At 37.7% G+C, this 27,679-nt stretch overlaps 1 protein-coding gene across 1 annotated transcript; it reads left to right on the top strand.

Moving 5' to 3' along the window:
• The first annotated feature begins 23 nt into the window (after nucleotides 1-23).
• On the top strand, nucleotides 24-27,679 carry EMB25 (DEAD/DEAH box helicase). The gene is made up of 16 exons (XM_077381792.1): nucleotides 24-576; nucleotides 936-1,111; nucleotides 3,824-3,937; nucleotides 6,803-6,911; nucleotides 7,008-7,094; nucleotides 8,241-8,359; nucleotides 9,659-9,839; nucleotides 9,971-10,570; nucleotides 10,843-11,121; nucleotides 12,538-12,738; nucleotides 15,828-16,193; nucleotides 16,355-16,591; nucleotides 19,744-19,964; nucleotides 21,059-21,158; nucleotides 21,256-21,402; nucleotides 27,501-27,679. The coding sequence occupies exons 1-16, from the start codon at nucleotides 94-96 to the stop codon at nucleotides 27,597-27,599; spliced, it is 3,519 nt and encodes a 1,172-aa protein (XP_077237907.1). The 5' UTR covers nucleotides 24-93; the 3' UTR covers nucleotides 27,600-27,679.

Genomic DNA, 27,679 nt, shown 5'->3' with positions numbered 1-27,679 from the left:
GTAATTATCCCATAAAAAAATCAAACCCCGAAAGACAAGTGGTGCACACAGTATACAAGCTCCCGGTGAAAGTTCTACAGTCTCTCTCCCGCTATGCAAGCTTTTGCCTTTCCATATTCCTCTTGGGAGTTATCTCCTTCATTTCTCTCTCTCATTTCTCACCACTGCATTACTTCTTTTCCTCCCTTCAACATCACTGCTCGAAACCTAGGGTTTCGTCGCTCAAAAACCCACCCCTGCTCCTCTCGTTTTCCCCTTTCTTTCGCTTCTCCCAGGCAGAGCGGCCTTTCAAAAACAAAGAAGCAGCAATTCCCAGACACTGACGAGGACGAGGACGAGGATGAAGATGATGAAGCTGCAGAGGAATACGAGGAATTCGATGAAATTTTGGAGGAAGAGGAGCAAGGGGAAGATGAAATTCCTACACCCGCAGCAGCAGCATCACAGTCTCGCTTCGAGGAGCATAAATGGCAGAGAGTCGAGAGCCTCCGGTCGCACGTCAGAGAGTTCGGTGAGGGAATTATTGATCTCGATGAACTCGCCGCCATTTATGACTTCCCCATTGATAAATTCCAGGTTCGCTTTATTATTATTAAGAATTCTCTGTTGTAACATGATTTATGCAATGTATATGAGCAATAAAAGCCTGTTACTAATTATTAATCTAGGATTAAGTAACTGATGGCCCCAATTTTGCATTTGAGTGAACCGGAGAAGCTGTTTGATACCCGATCACATCCTCATTGGCGTGGATTTCTTCATGTTTCAAACCAATTGCCCTTCTGCATTGTTTGATGGCAATGTAGAGCCAATTTGAGTTGAGTCCGATAATCAGTTTTGGAATCACAATCGGTTCTCAAAATGCAAAACAAACAGGGCCTAAGTCATTTTTTTGCCATCTCCCATGGTGCAATTGTTTTGCATGTTTTCTGCAGCGGTTAGCTATCCAAGCATTCCTAAGAGGATCATCTGTTGTAGTTTCTGCACCTACAAGCAGTGGAAAGACTTTAATAGCAGAAGCTGCAGCAGCAGCCACAGTAGCTAGGGGAAGACGCCTCTTCTACACGACCCCATTGAAGGCTTTGTCCAATCAAAAGTATCGAGACTTCCGGTAGAGTACTCTCTTTTCTTTAGTCAATATGCTCTTTCATTGTTTATGAGAAGTTTCTACCTTGGCATCATTATATTGTTTGTATCTGCAACCATATTTTCCTTCATTAAATGTCAGGTGAATTTTCCTGGCAAAGTGTCGTGTATACATATTATACTTGCATATACTCATAATATAACCATATAAATGGTCACATCTTTAAAAACTGAGTTAAAGGCCCCTTCTTTTTATTTGATAAAGATTATTTCCCTTGTAATATATTGGGTGAAGTGTTACCGACTTTCAGGTTTGTCTTATTTTTTTTCTCTCATCGACATTTTGTTGGTTATTAGCATCTAGAAGCTTATCGTGTCTCAATTGCATGCAATGAGGCCTTTCAAAACTCACATAAGTAACTCAGTAAGTGTTGCTGAAGGAAGAAGCCTTGATTGTGAACTTAAGGAGACAGCACCAAGTGCAAAGCTGAAACTCATGCCTTAGATCAAGTTAAATTAACTATCAGAAATCACATATATTCATGGGAAGCAAATCAGTCACTAAGCCTGGGGAAATAATTTAGAACTAGCTTCCAACACAAGCTTCAATGTCTTTCTAAACCATAGGAAATGTGCAGAATATGAATCTCTATGGAATAATAACAGGGAAAAATGGAAAGCATTGAACATTTTTTAATAACATGGAAAACATGGAATTAATAACAGGGAAAAATCCTCAGCAAAATGCGTCTCCCTCCCCTGTCCTTCTCTCTCAAAACCCCCAACCATTCTCCTCCTTTTTTTTTCTCAAAACCCACTGCTCAAAAGCACCAATAAAAATCAAAACTTCTATAAAATCCTTCCATGTTTTTTCTCCAAATACCCCATCTTTAACGTCCCCTCTCCAACCCCACCAACACCTAAACCCTAAAAAAACCCTAAAGCCACTCTCTTTTCACCACCAAACCCTATTAAAATCCTAAAATCCTTCTCTTTTCTCCTAAAATCCATCCCCATTGCTGTCTTTGCAACAACCCTAGTCTTCGCCAGCCTCCAAAAACCCTCTCTTGCAATCCCCATCTCCCAACCCACTGTTGAATCCAAAACCCTAGAATAAGAAACCCTAGAAACCCTACGGCTCTGTTTGGTTGCAAAAATTAGGGAAGACGGCTGAGCATTTCTAGGAATATGAAATACCAAATGTTGTTTGGTTGTCATTTTTTAGCTCAAATCCCATTGGATTTCTAGACATGGAAGAGACATAATTATTAGCTTTTGGCTTAGGTGGCGCCTATGTGGCGGGATTGTCCCCTCCCCTACTTTTCCAATGCCAAACCTTGTTTTTGGTAAATTTTAGAGGGGAGAAGAGTAGAATATGATATACCATGTGTAATCATTACTTTTTTCTCTCTTTCTCTTTCTTCTACTATTTATTTTGTTAATGACACCCCTCCATTCTCCCACATGCTTTGACATCTAACCAAACACACTACCAAAATTCCCCAAAATTCCCTCTAATCTTCTCTTGACAAGTCTACACATATCCCACCCTTGTCACCTCCTTGTTGACTACTACTTCCACTAAAATCTCATCTAACCAAACAGAGCCTACCTGAAACCCAAAAGGAGAAAATCCTCTAATAACCAGAAGAAGAGGCAGAGAAATGGGATAAGAGAGAGAGAGAGAGAGAGAGAGAGAGAGAGAGAGAGAGAGAGAGAGAGACAACAAGAAGAAGAAAAAGAGAGAGAGGGAGAGAGAGGGATATTAGAGAGAGAATACCTTTCAATGCCCCTTCAATGGCGACCCTTCTTTTCAGAGAAGAGGGCAAAGGTCAGGTGCGTGGCGGGGATGCGTGACTTTTTGAAGTTCACCTTTAGAGCGTGAACATTCGGAGCGCCGTTTTTATTTATACTCCGGACTTCAAGTTCGCGCCTAGCATAAAGGTCGTGACTCGATGGAAATTCCAACTAAGGGCTCATTTAAAAGGTCATGAAAAAAGTCATACGCGACTAATGGCGGATTCTTTAAATCCGTCAAAGATCCATGAAATGTGCCGCGACTAAGCCCCCCTTATGATGCATAGCAACCCTTTTTTAATTCTCTTCTAGCTAGTGTTATATTTGCTAGCCTAGATCAAGAGGTTTGCCAAATTGAGTAAATTTGCTTTTGTCTTCCTCAGTTTGCTGGATAGTTACGTTGTGTATTTTGGTTGAAATTTGGCCTCCCATAACATCTCCCCCCCCCCCCCCCCCCGACACACACAAAATCTTGTATACTTGTTATATGCGGAATCATTTTTCATTTTTTCTATCCCTAATATTCTTCACGAGATTTGATTTCTCTGTTTGCTTTTTCGTCGTGAGTTTTGATTTCTCTGTTTGCTTTTTTGCATACCTTTAATTTCTGTTGTTAGGGACTCATCTTTGGACTCCAATGCAATTTGCTGTAGACAGTAGGGGGAAGTATTCTTCTGAAGAAGTCACATAACTATCATTTTTTGTGGTGAGATTGGATAGAGCACCACCATTTAATGAAAATGTTCAGGCCCTGTTTGCATTGTTTGTCATGCATAAAAACTATTTCTTGTTTCTTATCACATACTAAGATGGGACTTGTTGACAATTATTGAATTTGTATTAGCAATATCACACCTGATTTCTTAATTGTATAGAGTCATGCTGCCGATGTAGTTTAAAAACCGAATTATCTCTGGTGTGTTTTTCCAACTTGTTTCAGAGAGACATTTGGTGAAAGCAATGTTGGCCTTCTTACTGGAGATGCTGCAGTCAATAAAGATGCCCCAATATTAATTATGACAACGGAAATTTTGCGCAATATGTTATATCAGAGGTACAACTTTTAAGTGATTTAATGTATTTACTTTATCTTAAAGTATTAGGTCACAGATCCTGATATTTCTATAAGATGCAAACTTCTGCTCTATATCCTGTGTAGATTTAGCCTTCACACTGTAGGCATACTCTTGCAAGGAAACAGTGCTGGTAGTAATAATTTTTTCTCTCTCAAATTCTTTATTTGCTACACATTTAGCTCTGCCTTTTATATATGCAGGTTAAAATCTGCTAATGACACCCTTAAGTATGGTTTCAACTAGAGCTTGCCATAAAGCATTTATCATATGGATTGATGTATCACCTTAACAAGAGACCTTTTACTGCGTAGTTGGATATTAGCAGATCTTCTGTAATTCAATCTGGAGGCACGGATTTGAGATTTGATCGTCTCGGTGGGGTTTCTTGGATTCAATGCAATGGTGTTTTTTTTTTTTTTTTTTTTTTTTTTTTTTTTGAGAGAGAGAGAGAGAGAGAGAGAGAGAGAGAGAGCAGATTTGTTGTGTGAATTGACTCACTGCACTCACTATGTATGCAAGATCAGGTCTTGTGATGGTCAAGTAAATCCGTACATCCTTGGGTCCTCCAGTAGATCTCCACCTTTTGAATTAAGAGGGCAGTTGAATTCCATGGACGTGTCAAATGGCTTTGACCCAAGTTTTCCAGTCTCCTATATGGCCATATTTTATGGATCCATTTACTAGAAATATTTCCTGATCCAAGAGAAATTATTGACCAGTTCCAAAAATCGGCAAGGTAGAGAGTGCGACAGAGGGTCCCAAAAACAGCTGATAGTGCATCATGTTGTCATGAAAATTGTCATGCTGGGTTGTAATGTTTATGATTAGTTCTAGCAGATTTTTTACATAAGTTTTTGGGTCAATTTTAATTACGTTTTGGTAGACACTAATAAGATAAACGTGAATAGTGCTTTTTGGGAAGAGCTTGAATCTTTTCGATTCGCAACGTCCAAGACTTGTCTTTACATCTAATTTGGAAACTTGAGGAAAAATTGGAGTTTAGGAAAGAAGTTAGGTTCTTACTGAAGGCTTAGGAAAGACTCTAGAAAGTTTTAGGTAGATATGTATAGTTTTCAATTAGAGAAAAGGTAATGGGTTAAGTTTCTTTGATTTTTTTTTTCTTATTATTTAGGTTGTCTTATTTTTAGGACGATCAAAGGAACGAAATTGATCCTAAAGCAATAATTCATATGCAACTAGCTTTTGAGAGGTTATGGTCTTTTATGCATCTGATTTTTTATGGACTTTTGGACTGGTCATGAATAGTTACGATTTTTTTTATAAGCTTTTTGTCTTCTTTAATTTGGATTTATCTTACATATAGTTGGGTTTCTCTTTTTATCTTAATTCTGTCCATGGACTCTAGTCAACTCATTGTTGCACCCTTTAATTGGCACCAATCCAATATGAAAAGCCTATGGTGAACCCTACCAGCAGAGTAAGATTAACATTTTCTTTCACTTTCACCGTTTATATGTCTAAGATGGCCTTAGCTTGAGGACGGTGAAACAGAAGATCACATTCTTATACATTGCAGAGTCGCTAGAGAGGTATGGGGCAAATTACTTGGCATATTCGGCATTTCTTGGGTCTTCCCTGAAAAGTTGGTGGAGCTTCTTCAATGTTGGGACCTTGTTTCTTGCAAGCAGAAAGGCAGAATGCTCTGAAATGTGTCTTTCCTAGCTACTATATGGGTGCTATGGAAGGAAAGGAATGCAAGAGTATTCAAAGGCGTTTCTCGGAACTCGGAGTGTCTTTTCATCAGAGTCTTAGCCCTCATGATCCCCTGGGTGAAGATCCTCCCATCTTTCAGATTTGTCTCTGCCTATGACCAATGGGCTAGATGGAGAATAGTGTGTGGATCGGTGATCTTAGTAAAAAAACCGATCCAAGAATGGGTACCCCCGGCGTCGGACATTGTGAAATTTAATTCTGATGGATAAAGTTGGGTAACCCGGGCTCGGCCGGAATAGGAGGGGTTCTAACGAATAGTGGAGGAGAGGTGTTGTGGTCTTTTGCTGCCCTATTGGAGTTGCAGATGCCACGGAGGCTGAAGTGAAAGCGGTTCATCAAGGGTTGAAGTTGTTAGCTAGAGACTGGGTGCATAATGTTCTTGTCGAAGGAGACTCTTTGAATGTCATAAGGTGGCTCAAGAAATCCCAAAATCCTCCATGGCGTTTCGACCATTTTTTCGACGAGATGTTTGACTGGATGGATAGATCTTCTTGGTCCTTTCATTACGTTTGGCGCTCTGCTAACCAAGTGGCCGGCCATCTTGTCAGGGAGGGACTGTCCAACGATGAGCTAGCACTTTTCGATTCACTGCCCCCTTAGCCCTCTCCTTTTCTCTTGTTCTTAATTTTTGTTTCTTCTTATCTGCTTTGTATCTTGATCACCTTGGTCTTTTTTTTTCTTCAGTAAAATCGGATACCATTATCAAAAAAAAAATTGATGGCCTTAGCTTGACGTGCTTAGGCTTGCACTGCTGACAATTTGTTTTTCTTAGACGTGGTTCACAAATTAGTTGCTTGTAATTCTTGGTTGTCATTTTTTTGTCTACTTTTACTTTTTCCCTCTTTTGTACATTTTTTCTTGTTGATGTAGGAAAAGAGTTCATATTGTTTCCATCTATTCTTTTTAATCTCTATAATGATTACAGTGTTTTTGGGTGTCATGATCATTTGTTAATTGATAATTCATTTATGTCTCATGTGTATAATAATATTCCTTTCAATAAAAATTATTATTAAAAGCCTCGTCACCCCATGTTTAGTTTCTCATTGTTGAGTTGATGGATTAAATCAGCAATGGTTGTTAGTTTGTTGCTGGTAGTTCTTTTGCAGTGTCGGCATGATTTCCTCTGGGAGTAGATTGTTCCATGTTGATGTGATTGTTTTGGATGAAGTACATTATCTTAGTGACATATCTCGGGGTACTGTCTGGGAAGAGATAGTAAGTACTAATTCCACCTTGTATACCACTTGTCTAGAATTTTCTCTCATTTTAATTTTCGCATAACTAAGTCTGGTCACTGTGCAAAAAATCCAGGTTATTTATTGTCCGAAAGAAGTTCAACTTATATGTCTTTCAGCAACAGTTGCGAATTCTGATGAGCTAGCCGGTTGGATTGGACAGGTAGTACATATTTCAGATCAATCGAGTCTCAAGGGTTTAGGAAATAAGATATTGTTAGCATGTTACACAATAGATCATAACCGCATATCTTAAATAATAAATGAAATGTAATGAGTTGGTACTTCATGCAAGGTGATGGTTCCATCATGTAAGAGATATTTATTACTTGTGTATGCATGTTATCTGCATTTTGACCTAATTTCATGGAGCCGTTCAAATGGCACAGGTGTTCCATTGTTAGAGTCAGTGTCTTTATTGATGGATGTTTACTGGTACTAAAACGAGGGCTCCAAAATCAAAACAAAATAGTGGAATATCAGTTTCCAAAATATTTCTAGCCCAGAAAATGAGGGATGTGGAAGAGATAAGGTGGTATGCTAACGTATCATTTTTTAATATAATTACCGTCATGTGAACTTTCCTTGACACTTATGATTGGCAACATGTTTGTCCATACTGTGATGCAAGAAAATAATTGAACAAGCACAAAATAATGATTTTCAAACCAGAAATAATCAGAAACAAGTAGAGTGAAGAAAGGAAGTGGACATTAGAATCGTTCAAATTGAAAATTAGGGCTGGAAAAGCTTTTCAGTGCATAAACTTCAGAAAAATTATTCGCAACCCATCAAAAGAAGCTTAATGCTCCTCAAATCCTAATCAAAATGATGTCAGCGAGCTCTTGATTTTCCAACACCAAATTGCCCTAAACCAACTCAGCTAGGCAAGTTCCAAACAATTTAACCCTAGTTCAATACCCTGCTTTTGGACACACGACTTGCATAAGATGGGCCCCACAGATATCCGATGAGAAAAATAACATTGATTAATAAAAATACCTTTCCCCTATTTTTGGCTCAAAACAAGCTAGGCGGGACGCCCTTGATACCATCATCTGGTCCTGATTATTCCATATGCCATCAAATTTAAGGCCTATTTCAGCCTCTTTTTTTTCTGCTTGACTGTCATGAGTTTTTGCTTCATGGTGGTCGGCCTTAGGTTTTTGCTCATCATTATGAGTTATTGGAAACTATAGTTTTGCTATGAGAGTTCAGTTCTTCAAAATTTCCCCTCTCATTATTTTAATTTTTTACAAATATTGAAATGCTATAATTATTATACACCTTTCTCTTTTTAATCCTCCAGATTCATGGTACAACAGAGTTGGTAACATCGAGAAAGCGGCCAGTTCCATTGACTTGGCATTTTTCCATGAAGAATTCTTTGTTGCCACTTCTTGATGAGAAAGGAACAAGCATGAACAGGTACCTCTCTGTTATTTTTCATGGCTCTGATGAGCTTTGATCTACTTTCCTTATTTCTTTTACGAAATGTGCTAATGTGTACATATTAGATTGCCATACTATCAATCAAGAAGTTTATTTTGACAGATTCTATTTGGTAAAACTAGTCTAAATCTTTGACTTGTTCGGTCTATTAGATTGCCATCTTACCAATCAAGAAGTTTATTGTGGCAGATTCTGTTTCGTAAAGCTACAGTCCAAATTACTAGTGATGGACAGGTGTAGCAATCAGGCTTTTTAAATTTCCCCGAAATTTCCTAGAAATGATCGAAATGTTTCCATTTCCATCTCCACCGAAACGAAATCTACATTATTTCCTTTTACGTCATTATTTCTCCAAAATTTGACCGAAATTCCTAAAATTCGACTGAAATGGTTGGAACAGCAAAAAAAATGAAAAGATATTATTTGCATTTCATTTATTTTCATTAATGTAGAGAATGATATTTGGTAGGCAACGTCATTGAACAATACACCTACATGGGATGTCAGATCGGCATGGGACCAATAATACCTCTTAACTCTATGTGGTATTGACATAGTGTTGGGGTCCTTAGAGGGGAGACTGGTCATTGTACTTTGTTATTCTTCTTTACATTGTACTTCTTTATTGACTTTATTGTTCTAGACATGCGCAACAACTCATGTCACTAGGTGCGGTGTGATAAAAGCCATTATGGATGGTTTTGTTGCTTGTGTGATGGTTTCTAAGTATGATTTGTGTTTATTCTAGCATTTCCCAAAGTTTCATATTAAAAATTTCATCATTTACACATGTTCTTTTTTAAAACATATAAAAATGTCTTCATTTGCATATATTTCATTAGATTTCCATGATTTTACAAGATTTCCCCGAAACCAAAATGTTCCCGTTTCCGTGCCGACCGAAACCGAAATTTAAAACCCCGACTTCTAAAAGATCTGCATATCATGCTATTTAGGCATCTCTTGGCAACATATCTCTCTGATTAAAAGTTCTGGATCCTGAATTATGCTCTAATCTAGATCCACTGCAGTCACTAGATTCGGTTGAAATTATATGCTGCATCAAGGATCTATTAATAGGCTTTCAAATGTATTGAATGTTAAGCTACTCATAGTCTCCTACTAATTCGATCCAACTTCGATTTTATAATTTTTGTCCGTTATTCTTGCCCTCTTTTGTTCTGGAACTTATACTTTGAATTTCACTAACCTTTGATATTTTTTTGTTGCATTGAAACAGGAAGCCTTTGATATTTTTTTGTTGCATTGAAACAGGAAGCTGTCACTCAATTATTTACAACTTTCTGCTTCTGGAGTTAAATCATACAAAGAAGACGGATCGCGGAGAAGAAATTTTAGAAAGGGTGAAAATGGGCAGGACTACGATAGTATTTCTAGTACGTCTGGATACTCACCATTATCAAAGAATGACATAAACACAATACGCCGTTCACAAGTATGGTTACCTTTAGATTGCATATTATTTCTAACTTCATATTTTCATTTATGGGATCCTTCTCCGGTATTTCTATACTCCAATCTAGAGAAAATCTACTGCAGTATCCACAGAAACTTTTTATTTTTCAGGTTCCTCAGATTAGAGATACATTATGGCACCTTAGGAAGAAGGATATGCTTCCAGCTATTTGGTTTATTTTTAGCAGGAAAGGATGTGACGCGGCCGTTCAGTATGTGGAAGATTGCAAGCTTTTAGATGAGTGTGAAATGGGTGAAGTTGAACTGGCCTTGAAGAGGTTCCGTATACAGTATCCCGATGCTGTCAGAGAGTCCGCCGTAAAAGGCCTTTTGCAAGGGGTTGCGGCACATCATGCGGGCTGTTTACCCCTATGGAAGTCATTTGTTGAAGTGTTATTTCAGCGTGGCCTTGTTAAGGTTGTCTTCGCTACAGAAACACTGGCAGCGGGAATTAACATGCCCGCTAGTACAGCTGTTATTGCATCTCTTTGTAAAAGGACTGAATCCGGGCGAATCAGTTTAAGCCCTAATGAACTACTTCAAATGGCTGGGCGAGCTGGACGTAGAGGTATTGATGAACGGGGTCATGCAGTTCTTGTTCAAACTCCCTATGAAGGAGCCGAAGAGTGTTGCAAGCTTCTATTTGCTGGACTTGAACCTCTTGTTTCACAGTTTACTGCTTCATATGGAATGGTGTTGAATCTCCTCGCAGTATGTATCTATCTATTATAAGCAAGGTCTTAAATTTCGGTTTTGGTTTCGGACATAGCCGAAACCGAAATACCGAAATTTGGTAAAAAAAGAAGAAGCAAATTTCATCTTGTAAAAAGAATTTAAAAATTGCATTTTCCCGAGATTTTAGCTTCGAAATTTCGATTTCAGGCTTTTCGGATTTCGGTTGAAATTTAAAACCTTGATTATAAGTTCACTGTTACTTATTCTTGAGACAGTTTAGTAAACAGTTGCAATGTTCAATATTACAGGGTGCAAAAGTTACCCGTAGAACAAAGGAAACAGATGTCGTTAGTGCTTTTCAAGCCGGACGGACACTGGAAGAAGCTCGGAAACTAGTTGAGCAAAGTTTTGGAAACTTTGTTGGAAGCAATGTTATGCTCTCTGCCAAGGAAGAGCTCACTAAGATACAGCGAGAAATTGAGTTACTGACTTTAGAAGTTAGTGAAGATGCTGTTGATAGAAAGTGCCGTGATCAGTTATCTGAGATAGCATATAGGGAGATTTATGATCTACAAGAAGAATTAAGGGTACATGTACTATACATTGACATATAATTGCTAGTATTGACAATTGTTTGCTTGTCTAGTTCTCACTTCGTGCCTCACCATGTAAAGTAATTTTTTGTTTGCTTGTCTAGTTTCATTAGCTGACCCCAACTAGTTTGGGACAATGTCTTAGTTGGGTTGAATTGTATTGCACTTTTCTATTGTTCATGATTTAGATGTCGGAGGCAAGGTTTTAAATTTCGACCGAAATCTGAAACGCATTCCGAAACCGAAATTTAAAACCTTGGTCGGAGGCAATATTTTCTCTTCTTGGGCTTTTAAGTATATTTGACTAGAAATTGCAACTCTGAAACTTGAGAGTGACTGCATTGCATAAGTAAGTTATCAAATACGAAAAGAATGACTAATCTTATTGCCTAAGAAGAGAAAATATCGCATTTTAGTCGTATTGGCCCCGTATCGATTGCATTCAGCTGATACATCTCATATATGTGCCGACACGCGTGTGATTTTTTTTTTTTTTGAAGGGCTTTCATTTCTTCCTGTACCAGTCTTGAACCCAACACGTCATGGCAACAGAGTACTTATTGCTTCTACCACTAGAGCATGTAGGAGATTGGTAAATACGCTTACGATTTTGATGAGCACCGACACGGGGGTCCATATGCTTCGGAGTTGAGGATCCATATTAGCCACTATGTATTTGTTAACCCTGATTATCTCTGGCCAGATTTTAGTGTTGTACTGTAGTGTGTCAAATTCACCTTCTTTTAGTGCAATATTGAGGTGGTATATGTCAGTTAATCAAACATATTTAATAGTGCTCTGTGTCGAGTAAATATTGGGGATTGTAGTTTGGGGTAAAAGCAGGTAGTTGCCCAATCCCATTAGTAGGAGTGATGGGATACCATTGATATGTTACTGGAGCCACAATGAATTTGTATTATTCAAACAAACAATATCAGTGCACTATACAAGTAATACATGCCATCAAATGAATGTATAACCTGACCCAAATATGTATAATGAGGATTAAGTTGTAAATAACCTGGCCGAAGTCTGGATTGACCCAACTCTTCTCTCTAACAAGCTCTTATGTTGGAGAGTTGTCTCTCTGCTTGAGTGGCAGTGTAAAAAAATATATGTTATTTGGTCATATCTTTTACTTCATAGTAACAAAGTAGTCATTTATTGTTGTTTTTTCATTTTAGGGGTCCCTTACCTGTCATTGACATTTCAGTTTATGCAATTTCACATTTGTATCCGTTTTCTGAATATGCTTTTGTTGCACATCTCAGAGTTTTTTGTTTGCTTCTTAAGAAAATTGTTAACCTGAGCTCTTCAACTTGATCTTCCACAAGTACTCTTTTTTTCTTTGGGCATGTGTGATAAAGCATTTTCCATTTCTGAGAACAACTGCATTGATCTTCTTTTCAGGCAGGGAAACGACTACGAACTGAAATGCGAAGAAGGACAGAGTTGGCAAGAATGAATGCATTGAAACCTCTATTAAAAGACTTGGAAAGTGGACACTTACCCTTTATGTGTTTGCAATATATGGATAATGAAGGAGTTCAACAGTTTGTCCCTGTTGTTTATTTGGGAAATGTTGATTCGTTTTCCAAAGTCAAGAATACGGTGAGCATTACAGGTTTCATACAGTTTATTTATTCTGCTAGCCTTGAATAATAGAGAAGCTTATAATGCATGCAAATTGCTATGGCGCCTTACCACTTATGATACCGTGTTTAGAAATGTAAAAAAGATTCTTTCTGGAGTTTAATAACCTTTGGCATGTTTCAGTTTTAAATATGACTGGTTATGCTCTTTATTCTGATTTTTTCTAATTGACATGGCAAGAGGCCATAAAAGACACTATGGATTTGATTCCATTATTAATGGTGTACTAGTAGATGATGTGTCCAGTTGTGTATTATATGAAAGTAACCCCCAGATTCTAGTCATTTATGTAGTAAATACTTATTGGGATTCATCATTATTCCTCCACATCATTTTTCTTTTATGTTTAATTGGTTTATCCCTTTATTGCCCTATGCAATGGCATTCTCATTCTCTGCATACTGGAATTGTGGTCTATAATCCATATAATCACAGTATTAAAGATGCCATCACCATCAGCTCGTAGGACTGGACTTACTTTGGTATTGGTTTTTTTCCTGGTGTTTACTTTGGCCACGATAAGTCTATGATCTTTGCATGGTAACAATGCACATATCCATCATTTCTGGGCAGGCCAGGCTCTGATGCTGATGAGCCCTGTAAGTGGGAGTCTTGAGAGAACTCAAGAATGAGAATTGAGCAGAAAGTGATCTGTGAATCCAAACTTGCTAAAATAGGAACTGTCTATAATAGAATTGTACTGCTTTGTGACTCGAGCAACTCTGTGAATTTGGTACTTTTATACTCACCAATTGTCCTCTATGGGTTCGGTAAAATGCCAAGCACTTAAAGTTATGGAACATTCTGGGTTAAACATTGCTGTAGCATAATAAAGGAACTTACTAGTTTGTGCTTGGAGGCCCTCATCAAGAACCACCATGGAAAGATAGGTTATTAGGCATATGAGAGGGTTGAGAGTACATCAGCCTGGTTCCTTAGTTTATGCGTACCATAGTTCGTTATTTATTGTTTTACTAGGCTATAACTGTTGATTGTATATATGTATTCAGTGGTTCTTTTGGTGTATAGGGTAGTCTAGTTATTCTTTCATTAGTTGTTAGGTTACTTTGGTCCTTTCAATTACATAATTTGAATTCGGGTGTGTTTCTTCTTGATAGTTCTGTTCTGTTGAAAGTTGAATTCGGCTGGGGGGGGGGAAGGGAAGGGGAGGGGGTTGTGGGTAGGGGGGAAAGAGAGACTATGTTCAATGTATTCGGGGTTCCATTGGAGAAAGAAAGAGAGAAAGAAGAGAGGAAGAAGAGAGGAAGAAGAGAAGAGGTAGAGGAGAAAGAAAGAAAAGATAGATCAACTTCTCTACCTCTCAGCCATTCAAAAAACAAATCCTCTCCCTCTCATAATATGTATTATATACTCATCACTAGGGTTGCATGTGAGATGGCAAGAATGCCCCTAATCGGTTACTCTAATTACACCACTTCTTCAACAGTGGTAAATAGTTCAAAATCTTCTTATGGGGATATTCTTATTTGTGAGATCCCACATCGGAACGGGTGGGAAGTTTGAAGTGCTTTATATGTGACGTGCTTGGGATTTCTTGTAAGACGCGTTTTCCTTGCGAGAAAAACAAAACCGGGCGGGCCAGTGGCCTTGAACGGACAATATCTACAGGGGGGTCGGGCCGTTACAATTTGGTATCAGAGCCAACCACGCCGTACCCTGGTGTGCCAGCGAGGACGCTGGGTCCCCAAGGGGGGTGGATTGTGAGATCCCACATCGGAACGGGTGGGAAGTTTGAAGTGCTTTATATGTGACGTGCTTGGACTTTCTTGTAAGACGCGTTTTCCTTGCGAGAAAAACAAAACCGGGCGGGCCAGTGGCCTTGAACGGACAATATCTACAGGGGGGTCGGGCCGTTACAATTTGGTATCAGAGCCAATCACGCCGTACCCTGGTGTGCCAGCGAGGACGCTGGGTCCCCAAGGGGGGTGGATTGTGAGATCCCACATCATTGTGAGATCCCACATCGGAACGGGTGGGAAGTTTGAAGTGCTTTATATGTGACGTGCTTGGACTTTCTTGTAAGACGTGTTTTCCTTGCGAGAAAAACAAAACCGGGCGGGCCAGTGGCCTTGAACGGACAATATCTACAGGGGGGTCGGGCCGTTACAATTTGGTATCAGAGCCAACCACGCCGTACCCTGGTGTGCCAGCGAGGACGCTGGGTCCCCAAGGGGGGTGGATTGTGAGATCCCACATCGGAACGGGTGGGAAGTTTGAAGTGCTTTATATGTGACGTGCTTGGACTTTCTTGTAAGACGCGTTTTCCTTGCGAGAAAAACAAAACCGGGTGGGCCAGTGGCCTTGAACGGACAATATCTACAGGGGGGTCGGGCCGTTACATTATTGGATGAATGATAGAGCTCTGATTTGTATTTTATTTTTAGCTTATAGGTTGTGATTTGGATATGGATATGAACATGGATAAATGGTGTGATTTGGCACTTCCTGAAATCCAGGACATATACACGGGTGTCTCATACTCAACTCAACTCAACTCAACTAAGCCTCTGTCCCATACGGTACTCAACTCAACTGGTGTGTCATACGATGAGTTTAGAAAATACGTACATAAATAAAACTTAAAATACTTATATTTGTTATAGCATCTACAAGACTTACATTTTAAATTGCAAATATGCAACGCTAACAAGCAACAAGCATCACAGTTTAATTCACCTTGAGTGTTGTATATTTGAACCATGATAGTTAATGAGAAAACAAAAATATCCATCAAGTATCGGTATGAGTATATGTATCGTATCATGTTGGACATGGGGTATTGTGCCCATACAAGTATCCTTGTATCATATTTTATAGGTTGAAAACAATCAATTCCTCAAATATTCTGTCTTTTTATGCTTTGGAAGATTCTATGATTTTAGTAAACACTCGATTCTTTGGTTATCCTTATATTGTCCTTCTCATTCTTATCTAATTTTTTTTACATTTCCCTTATATTTTCTGCTTCTAGTGTGTGGACTAGTATATATTTTTCATTAATATCTCAACTTTCTCCTATATGACAGGTTTACGTGGATGGATCTTCTGCACTAAATGCCATGGGAGTTCAGTCATCTTTGGGAGAGATCGAAGGACAATGTGATGGCAGACCATCTTATTATGTGGCTCTTGGTTCAGACAATTCTTGGTATCTGATTACAGAGAAGTGGATCAAGACAGTGTATAGGACAGGCTTTCCTAATGTTCCTTTATCTCAAGGTGAGGCTTTGCCCCGGGAAATTGTGAGGGACCTTCTTGAGAAGGAAGAGTTGCAGTGGGGAAAACTCGCTGATTCTGAATTTGGGGCTATCTGGTGTATGGAAGGATCTCTTGAAACATGGTCTTGGAGTTTAAATGTGCCGGTCTTAAGTAGCCTTTCCGAAGAAGATGAGGTAGATTTATATGCTTAAAATATTTCCGTTCACAATTTTCATTTATGAACCATCAACTATGTTCCATAGCATACCGCGCCGTTGCTCACATTTAATTGCAAGTGACATGGTTTAAACAAAAATGATAGGTAAAGGGCTTGCTTAAAAAATGATATTTCCAGGTGCTACAAATGTCGGCGGAATACCATGATGCTGTACAGTGTTACAAGGAACAAAGAAGTAAAGTTTCCCGTTTGAAGAAAAAGATAACAGGTACCAAAGGCTTCAAAGAGTTCAAGAAGATCATTGATGTGACTAAATTTACCAAGGAAAAGATTAAACGCTTAAAGGCAAGATCAGATCGTTTAAATAGTCGAATAGAGCAAATCGAACCATCTGGTTGGAAGGAGTTCCTGCAGGTATTACAAAGCCCTGTCATGTTTTCTTTATGATGGCATATGTGAAACTACCCGTTGCTCCAAAAGCTTAAGCTGATGGAGATGGCATTATTTAACCTTTTATACTTAACATTCCCCCTCAGTCCCTCACATGTGGCCCCTCTTTCTAGGGTTGGCCATTTTTTCTATCAAAGAGGTTTGAACTCGGGACCGTTGGCTCTGATACCATGTGAAAAAACCAATTATTCCAAAAGCTTAAGCTGATAGAGATGGCATTATTTAACCTTTTATACTTGAACAGCATTTAAACAAATCTGTTCGTTCAGCTGCTACACTAGCATCCATAGGCACACGTTTTGTTATGTCTTGCCTTTCTCATTTTCTTCACCATATGTTAATAGGGAATTGAAAATTAAGAAAAGAGTTTGTTGAAGGCTAATCCATAATTTCCTACTCAAGTTTGTACAAGTTAAAGGCTACTGATATTGGCACTACCATGTCCTAATAATTGCACTAACTCACCTTGTCTTCTCTCTTTTCATTGGCTTCTAAGAGTTTATTGGGAACTGTAATAACCTTTGACAGCTGTTTAAAAAATAAAAGACCCAATGTCAGGAACATGGCATACGCAACATAGTTCGTTTATTCCTTAACTACTTCGTTTATTCCTTAACTACTTTTTTCTTAGTTCTTTGAAGCTATTCTCTTTTAAATTACATGTAAAATAAAAATGCCCAAAAATTCTATCCTGAGTAATTAAAAGTTCACTTTCCTAGAAACTTCTTACGGAACTTCGAAAAACAACATGACAGACAAGAAAACTTGCTAAATTATTGAAAAAGTCTCAAAAGTAAAGTGCTTCCTTCATTGTAGCAAGAAATTACTGCAATAATTATTCCTTTTTAGTCATGTTTCAGGAATGAAAATGAGAATTTCTTGAGCAAGAAACCCCAAAGATTAAAAAAAAGTGAAAGGTTGCTTGCCAAGGATTTCTTTGACCAAAATTTTTGAAGGATAGAAATAAATGCTGTGTTACTTGCATGGGAATTGGGGAATTTTCAAAGAGAAGTGGAACAAAAAGGTAGCAATGAAATTCTTGAGTAATTTTATAAGAATGCAACTTTCCATGAATTTTTCATCCAAAAAAAGCATAAGAAGGAAAACTGTAGGTTAATTTCAGAAAGGAAAAACAGAAAGAACTAAAACATATAAAAAATTCACCAATAAACCGTGCAGAGAAATTTATTGGGTGAACATATTCCCAAAAGGAAACAAACAGTACAGGGGAATTTCTGCCTTAAATCTTATGAGAAATTAACCTATGAAAATTTTACAGAGATTGAATAAATATATAAAAAATTTCTTGCTTGATGTATTCCATGCTAATGATATTTCACATTTGGTTAAGATTCTATCCTTTCTTTGGCTTTTCAAATTTTGAGATTTCCAATGAAGAATAATCTGCTTTCTGTTCCTAGTGCCAGCAACCAGTATTCATGGTAGCCTTTTGTTTTACTGGTGAGAATTAACTGTAAAATTATCTTTTGTTTTTGTGAGATTTCCCCATGGTGGTTTTCTTTGTGACTGGAAGTCTCCATATATTTTGAAACTCTTTTGGAAGAAATTTCGAAATTAATTCCTGACTCTTTTGTTTAAGTGGATTTGGCTACTGCAGAATTGATGAAGTTTCCATATATTTTGGGCGCGTCAATTTGCTGTTACCCCCATCCGTTTGATAAAATTTTGAGTTAAAAAAGGAATGTACCAGTTTAAAATATTGACCTGTACATATTACTTTCAATTTAAAAAAAAAACATATTACTTTTGTCAATGCTCAATACAAACTGATTGTTACCATTCAAAATATATAAAAAAAAAATACAAACTGATTGTAGAGGTTTAAAAAAAAAACATATTACTTTTGTCAATGCTCAATACGAACTGATTGTTACCATTCAAAAATAAATAAAAAATAAAAATACAAACTGATTGTTGAGGTTGTGTTTCCAAAATTGTTTAATAAATAGAATAAATTATTTAGTTTGATGTTTTTCTAGATTTTTACCATAGTTGTGCTTATTTTGCAAACAGTTATGTTTTTCATTATTGAATAGTAAAGCGTTCGAATATGTATGGCCTACACCAAACACTACTAAGCGAAATTCTTCACAAAATAAAAATTCAACCAACAACAATTAATCAAAAACTCACTCACCCAACTCACCTGTAAAACTGATCAACAAAGGACCAAATTCGTTGGGGATTGAGCTCATTCGGAACTAGAATCACTCATTCAAATGAACATACAACAAATATGATGCCTTCATGTGTTACATTTCAGTTTTAAAGATTATGCCATCTTGAAATGCAAATTAAAAATGAAGCAGTTGCCTTATTTAGGTACAGCAGCTTTTATAGTGAGCTTTTTGTTCAATTAAGTTTCAGTCAGTGTTAATTGCTGATATTCTTCAAAAGAATAAACTCATTATCCATGCCTAAAACTATATCATTAATATGGAAGTAGGTATTTTTATTTTGGGAGTTTTATAACATCCATGTCTTTAAATTTCTGCCGAAATTTCGGCCAAAATTTCTTAAAAAATGTAATTTTCTAAAGAGAATAGTGTTCCTGCGCAGCTGCTCCGATAGCTTATCTGAGCAGTTGCTTCAAAAACTCATGTGGCCCACATTTTTGGGGTGATCCAAAGCATTCATTTGAAAGGCCCTTCCATGGATAGGGTGTGTACCAAAAATCAGCCCTATAGGATCATCTAATCCAATCAAAGGTGGAGGGGAAAATGGACAGACTGTTTCTGACCATTTTTTCCCTCCACAAATGGCAGGGTTAGGATGATCCTAAAGGGCTCATTTTTGGCACACACCCTATCCATGGAAGGGCCTTCCAAGTGAATGCTTTGGATCACCCCAAAAATGCGGGGCCACATGAGTTTTTGAAGCAGCTGCTCAGATAAGCTATTTGAGCAGCTTCGCAGGAACACTTTTCTCTTTCTAAAATTTATTTTTTTCCAGCGAAATTTTGGCACATAGTGAAATTTGTTTTTTTACCGAATTTCGCTCGAAATTTCAATATGACCGCCGAAATTTCGGTTTTGGTCACAGCCGAAATCGAAACCGAAATTTCAAACCTTGATAGCATCCCCTTTGCATAACAGATCAGCAATGTCATACATGAAGCCCGAGCATTGGATATCAATACACATGTGCTATTTCCTCTTGGTGAAACTGCGGCAGCAATCCGAGGAGAAAATGAACTCTGGCTTGCAATGGTACTCCGGAATAAAATTTTACTAGATCTAAAGCCAGCACAACTAGCTGCTGTTTGTGGAAGTTTAGTTTCTGAAGGAATTAAAATTCGTCCTTCGAAAAGTGACAGGTATTGTCTTTATTTTCATTGCAACATGCACATAACTGTACTTCAATGGTTTCCTTCCGTAAACTGATCAAACCCTTAAAATTGAAGAGAATTAGTGCTATTAATTCTGTGTGATTCAAAATAATACTGTATCACATTCTCATCTTCAAAATTCTGAGTTCCTTGAGCCTCCAGGTAAAATCTTAACATTCAAACCTTGGAAATTTCGACTATGAAAATATTCAATCTCTTAACTCTCTTATTGTCCCACAATTCTAATCAGGGTTGGAATTCAAAAGTTTAAGGAGGCAAAAATGTCCATCCAAACTTAATATGAATTTGCAGTCTAAAAAATACTTTTCAGAAAGGTATGTTAATTTCTTCTAAATCATTTATTAATGAACTAGGGCCTCAAAAAAGGGACAGCAATTGATGTCCTTGACGAAGTTGATTTAGATACGACAATGCTGCTTGAAAGAACCATTGAAGAGAGCAATACACGTCACTTACGACGATGTAATTTTCTAAATCTAATCTGTAACATTGATGACAGACCAAGTTACAATGCCTTGTTGACCAAATCAAAATTAGAAATTACCCATTATAAACAATAGCGATAAGTGAAACCCCTTTTTTAAGTCTCTTTGGAACTTGGATAGCGATGTGGCCAAGCAAACCCAACATTAGCGGTTCTAACCATGACTAAAATGGTTGATATTGGCAAGCAAGCATGCATTTGGGGATCTTTATTTATTTTTATGATTTTTTTTGAATGGCTTAGGGATCTTCATTTTTATTCATAATTACTGTGTTCATTTTTTTTATAAAATCTTCAAGGTATGATTTGATTTCAGGCTTTATGTTTTATTGTGTGAATATAGTGTGTGTGTGTGTGTGTGTGGGGGGGGGGGGGGGGGGGGGGGGAGGGATCCTTAATTTTTTATATTAATTATGCCGCGGCTGGTCAAAGTGCTCAAGGAAACATCATGAAATTGTAGATGATGGAATCATTCGAAAAAAATGATGTAAACTAGGTGGATTACCAAAGCAAATTAAATTTTAACTGAAGGATTTTTTTTTGTTTTTTTACTAAGCTTTTCATTCGTTGGCTGCAGCTATATATATGAACCTTCATCTGCTGTGATGGATGTCATCCAGTTCTTGGATGAGCAAAGGAGCTCTTTCTTGCAACTCCAAGATAAACATGGGATAAATGTGAGTAAATTAGAGAACAGTCTCACTCCTATATTTTCAATTTTTAGACTAACTTCAAAAGATGTTGTAAAGATAATATGTTTATGTTGTTGTATAGATATCCTGTGAATTAGATAGTCAATTCTCTGGCATGGTTGAAGCATGGGCCTCTGGCTTAACTTGGCGGGAAATTATGATGGACTGTGCAATGGATGAGGGGGATCTAGCTCGTCTCTTACGGCGTACAATTGATTTATTGTCTCAGGTATCTTCTCATACCATTAGGATGCCATTTTTTGCTTTGTATCATCCTATAATGACTTTCGTTGTGTATTTCTCAATATGAGCTCTTATTTTTAATTTCTTGTTGGGAACTTAGGGCACGTTCGGCAAGGCTTCTCATTCTCTTGATTAAACGGGCAAGAAACGGAGTGATGAGAATCTTTAGAAATGGTTATTTATCGCTTCGAGAAATACTATTTTTTAGTCGAAATAGTTGGTGAAATTTTAGAAACGGACCTTAGGTCACGCAGCCGAATGAGATTTTTGAGAGTTTTTTGGCTTTCCTCATTCTCTGCCCCTAAAAAAGGGAAGATCCCGTAAAAGAATAGTTGCCGAACACGCCCTTAGGGTACATTGATCCCTATGTAACATGTGGAATTACTAATAAAGTAGTTAGGAGTAAGGGCTACTCAAATATACTAATATTCTTTCACGTTCACAAAGAAGATTGGAGAGCATAAATAATGTTCAATTCATGTATCATATTTCACTTTCATCTGCAAAGCAAAGGTAAGGTTGCTCCATTGTGACCTGGTGGTCACGGGTTCGAGTTACGGAAACAGCCTCTTTGCAAAGCAGGCGTAAGGCTGCGTACATCTAGCCCTCTTCAGACCCCGCAATGGCGGGAGCCTCGTGCACTGGGCCGCCCTTTTTTTATACTCATCGTGCTAAGGTAGTTCAAGGATATTCTTTCTTCTTTTGGTAAATAAGTAGAATCATGATTAAGGTTAATGCCAACTATAACTCCCATTGTAGTTGAAGAAAATTTCATGGTATCTGAACCTAACATCTAGGGTTTGTCTTCTGGACAAGAGAAGCTTGATTTTGTCTCAAGATTAGGATCAACCACTAGCAACTAGTCTAATCTGAGATTTTGACATTTTTAATTAAGTAAATTTTCGCTAAGGTAACATACCTCGTCGTTTGACTGATATTAGCATCTGAATGGCTGATGTTAGCACTTAAGAATGGGTCATGAACGTAGGCTTTTCAGTTGTTTGGATTTTCTGGGATTTATGGTACTTTTTCCAGAATAGTTTACTTAGTTGAATGGGTTTATGGATAGATTTTAAGAAAATTTTTGAAGCATGGTTTTTGCTTCCAAACTCATCTTGGCTCAAAGAGATGCAAATCTAATTGAAAGGGAGATTTGCATCATCATTTTAGAAAGAATCTTTCATTTGGTTTTGATTTGAGAGTATGGTGAACATTTCACCACTATGCTCTGCTGCCACAAACATTGCAGACCTCAATATCATCTAATGCATCATCTACTATTTTATGTTTTCAAAGTCTTATATCCTATTAGTTCTCTGTTCATAATGTAGATAGGACATCCCTGTCTCCTACTAAAGGAGTTTCTATCACCCATTGTTTCTGAGCCTTTTGGTCGACTTATTTGTGATGTTTACCATGTGTCAAACCTCTCATTATTCATTTTTGCTTATCTTGACACAACTTTCATCTCATTTCCCTTGACTATAAATCTCCTCTAAATGTAATGAACTGTAAAAATAGAGATAGAATAAGAGAAAATTGTAGTCTAAAGTCTAAACCCAGTTGGTACAGTATAAAATTGTAGTCTAAAGTCTAAACTCTGTCTAAACTCAGGCTAAAGTCTAAGCCACCAAGGGATTAAGTTGCTACATAATGAATATCTGAATAGGGTGGTGGTGGAAGGGGATGCTCTAAATGTCATTAGGTGGCTTAGAGCTTCCCATAGTGCACCGTGGAGATTCGCCACATTTTTTGATGAGATGCTGGATAGAATGGGATCTTCTTTGATCTCCTTCAACCGCATTAGGCTGTCAGCGAATGGAGAGGCTGACAAACTTGCTAGAGAGAGAGTCCTAAGGGAAAGAATTGAGTTATTCGATTATCTTCCTCCCTAGTCTTTTTTATCTCTGTAATTTTTTTGTTTTTTGGAGCATGTTCCCTCTTGATTGCTGTACTTTAGGGACACCTCGGTCTCTTTTGTTTTAATGAATTCTCATTTGCCATTAAAAAAAAAGGTCTAAACTCATTTTCTTCCTTGCATTCAACTAAAAAAATGTAAAATACAGAGGACATTGATATTAAGTTCCTTGTGTTCAATAAAAAATGATAAAAATACAGAACACTTTGATATTATATAGAGTTTTTTGCAATGACCAAAATACCTGTGAAACTACTAGTTACTCCAAAAGCTTAAGCTGTTGGAGAAAGGTGTTATTTAATCTTTTATACTTTAACACTCCCCCTCATGTGTGGCTCCTCTTTTTTAGGGTTGGCCTACGAGTGGCACATGTGGCCTCTCTTTTGGGTTTGGCCCTTGCATGTGGATTTTGCCATCAAGGAGGTTTGAACCCAGGCATTTGCTCTGATACCATGTGAAACAACCAGTTACTCCAAAAGCTTAAGCTGTTGGAGAAGGTGTTATTTAATCTTTTATACTTTAACAATACCCTTGACATGAATTTCAACTGGTTCTAACACACTCAATCTAACACGGTCCTTTAGATGTTTAAGTTTGTTTAACAAGTGATGATGATGTTCAATTGTAAGTCCCTTGGTGAAAACATCTGCAGAATCTTCATGACTATTAATCTATCAAGGAAATACTTCACTACTTTCCACTTTGTCATGAACTAGGGGTGCAGCTCGGGTTGATTTTTAGGAATTCACGTTGAGATTTTACCTTAAGATCGGCCGGGTTCGGATTGACTCCTATTCATTTTTTAGCAAAAAATCAATCCGGCCCGACCCAAGTTGCACCCCTATCATGAACTAAGTGGAAGTCAATCTCAATATGTTTGGTCATTGCGTGTAAGATCAGATTATGTGATAATTTGATGGCAGAATGGCTGTCAGAAAACAATATATGGGTGTATGACTTGAGATGGAGTTCTTGCATTAGATGTCTCAGCTACATGAGCTTTGTAGTAGTAATGGTCAGCGCTCTACACTCGACTTCCATACTTGATCATGCTTTTGTATTGTGGTTCTTGTTGCACCATTCATCAATACATATCTTTTTGTGTCAGGATTGCCAACTCAAACTCCATCTAAGTAACCACATATCCTAATTCTTTTATCATGACTGGTGTCGTAAAATATTCCATACTCTACTATTCCTCTAAGATATCTCAAAATACGCTCAACAGCCTATATATGTGTTCTCCTCGAGTATCATGCAAATGAAGATATACTTGATTTACGACATATGTAATTATTGACCTGATATGTGTAAGATATTGTAGAGCCCTTTTGTTTGTAAGTATCTCTCTTCGTTTGTACTTTGACAATCTCAGTCCCCATTTATTCTAATAAAATTTTGGCGACCATTAAAAAAAAAGTGTTATAGAGCCCCTAACATACTTGTCTAAGTATGTGTATTCTTAACTTTCATCCCTTCTCTAGCACCGAATTTTTTGTTATAATCAGGAGTATCCAAAGGCATGCAATTACCATACAAAATATATCAAGCAAACCAAGTGCATACTTCCATTGGGATATATACTTTCCATTTTTTGTTCTTTCACTTCCACTCCAATAAAAAAATAAAGAAGACCCCTGTTCTTCATGTCGAAGGATTCTTTCAAGCTGTTTTTGAAATTTTTAATGCCACCACTTTGGTGATGAACTGATGATATCATCAACATTTACCAAAATTAAAACTATCATTGACTGCGTATGTTTGACAAACAATAAGTTATCGCACATACTTCTCTTGTATCCATTGTGTTCTCCATGTCTGATGTAGTTTGTCAAACCAGGGCCCGAGAGCCTGCTTGAGACCATAAATGGCATTCTCGAGTCTACATACATTGTTGCTCCTATTTGCAACTTCAAAGCTTTTTGGTTGTTCTATGTAGACTTCCTCCTTAAGAAACCCTGAAGAAATGAATTCTTCACATCCATTAGGCCAAGAGTCCATCCAAATATGTTAGCGAAGGGATGAATTGTATAGTCGTGCTCCTGACTACTAGACCAAATGTCTCATCATAGTCTAGACGATACCTCTGATTCTATCATTTGTCCATTAGTTGTCGTTTGTGTCTGTCAATGGTTCGATTTGGCTTCTGCTTGACTTTGTAGACCCATTTGAGCCTACAATGTTTCTTACATCTGGTCTTTTAACTATCTCTCTTGTTTCATTTTTATAAAGGGATCCCATTTTCTTCTATAGCTTCTATCCACCTATCATAAGATTTAGCCTCTAAATTTCACAGGGTCATCAGCCCCTCTGGCAATGTGTGTTGCGGCAATAGCACTTGCTTGTCCTTATTTTGACAAACATAGTGCTTGGCATATGGCTCTATAAGTGTCGGTTACATGTGTAGTAGGTGTTGATTACATTGTGGATGCCTTTGGGGCAGCCATGCGGCTAGATGCTTCAGTTTCCTCTTAATTTCACGTCAATGGTCTTATCATAAAAGTGGGACTCATCAAACAACACATTACGTGAGACTACAGCCTTTCATGTAGTGAGGCAGTAGCACCTATATCTCTTATTATAGTCATTATAGCAACGAAAATACAAGCAATGGTCTCTGGAGAGAACTTTCGTCCAGCGGATGACTAAACACGAACGTAACATCGGTAGCCCCAGGAGCAATGATTGGAGTGGCCAGGATCTGTATCCGTGAGAAACTTTGTTGGGGATGAGTTCCCAAGTGTGGTTATTGGGCGCAAGTTAATGACATGAATTATTGTATGAAAGGCTGTAGTTCATAAATATTTTGGTTTGACAAAGTAGAATAACATGGACAGCCCGACCTCTCTGATGTACGATGCTTCTGTTTCGTTACTCCATTTTCAGAGGAGTGTTTGTGCATGAAAACTGGAGATATATATTGTGTTCTAAACAAAAGTCCCAGAATGCCTGAGACTGATAGGTATGCTTACTATTGAAACATATATATTTATTTCATGTTTATTTCAGCTGTGTTTGATGTAACTAAATTAGGGACTTTTTTGTTACCGGAACTTAAAGTGAATATAAAAGAGGAAATGTCCCGTGATGGGAATAGAACCCTATTTCACAATTTTTCATCTCTTCTGCTCTTGTTCTTCATCTTCTTGCATTAAACTTCATGGTATTAGAGCATGCTTGGACTAAGATGAAAAAGATCTTATCCAGCCCTAATTGAGACACAAGAGAGTGAAGGAGATCCAACGACTTACAAAATGGGGAGAATACTCTACGGATGATGTCATCAATTGTACGATCCCATACCTCTCTGATTTGGATAAAAATAAATTGAAAAGATTTTTTTAGAAGGGAAAGTAGTACCCATTCCCTTTTTTATGAGATTAGAGAATGGGATTGATGTGACTCCATTTCAATCGGTATATTTGCGCAGGGACAGTTAATTTGACTGTATTTTGACTAGATATGGGGTATTTTACTATTTTTCTAAGATTTTTTAGGAAATTGAATGAAAATTAAAATCAGCAAGTTTGTGGATGCTTAGTTGAAGGTTTGAGGCTAGAAGATGTCTAAAGTAGATCTCCGTGCAGTTTTGTGACCATTTCTACCCCTCTTCCCACCCAGGGAAATCGTCTGATGGACTACCTGGAGTCCAGGTCACGATCGTGAGATTAGATGTGGATTGAATTACTTGGAATGGTCAAATCAATTGACATAGTACGGTAAAGGTTGTCAAGGTTCCAATTCATGTAGTCTTGCCTTCATGTTTTGATTTTGATGCATTTTTAGCTTTATTGGTCAATTGATATAGTCCATCAGCCAATGAAAATGTTCATCGGTATGCGTTTGCAAGTGTGACATTGGTTCTTTGAATTGAATAAATGAGAATGATCAGTGGAGGATCTGTTCAGAAACCCAACTATGATGTTTCTACCCGGCTAACAGTTATGCCACCAGAAAAGAAAGGATATCATGTAGAATTGTGCTGTAGAAATGAGCTTATGAAGTTCTAAATTGGCCATCTGATATTTTTTGGCATCGACAATCTAGCCATGTTATGGCTCTTTCCGTTTCTCCCTATTTTGGTAGTTGTAGTTTGAAATGGTTTGCTTGCATGATAATATATACTTGTTCCTAACACATCCATGTTGGTATATGGTTGATTTCAGATTCCTAAATTGCCTGATATTGACCCGCTGCTGCAAAAGAATGCAATGTTCGCATCCAATGTCATGGACCGCCCACCTATAAGTGAGCTTGCCGGATAAAGTGGCCAAACAACTAGTCATTTAGGAAGTGTATGTATCTATGCTAACTTATTCAATTTAATATAATGCCCTTTTGCATA

The sequence above is a fragment of the Tasmannia lanceolata genome, unplaced genomic scaffold (assembly GCF_043159265.1).
Source record: "Tasmannia lanceolata isolate RefF3 unplaced genomic scaffold, GAP_Taslan_0.1 ptg000006l, whole genome shotgun sequence".
NCBI classification, from domain to species: Eukaryota; Viridiplantae; Streptophyta; class Magnoliopsida; order Canellales; family Winteraceae; genus Tasmannia; species Tasmannia lanceolata.
This window is presented reverse-complemented; position numbering and strand designations above follow the sequence as displayed.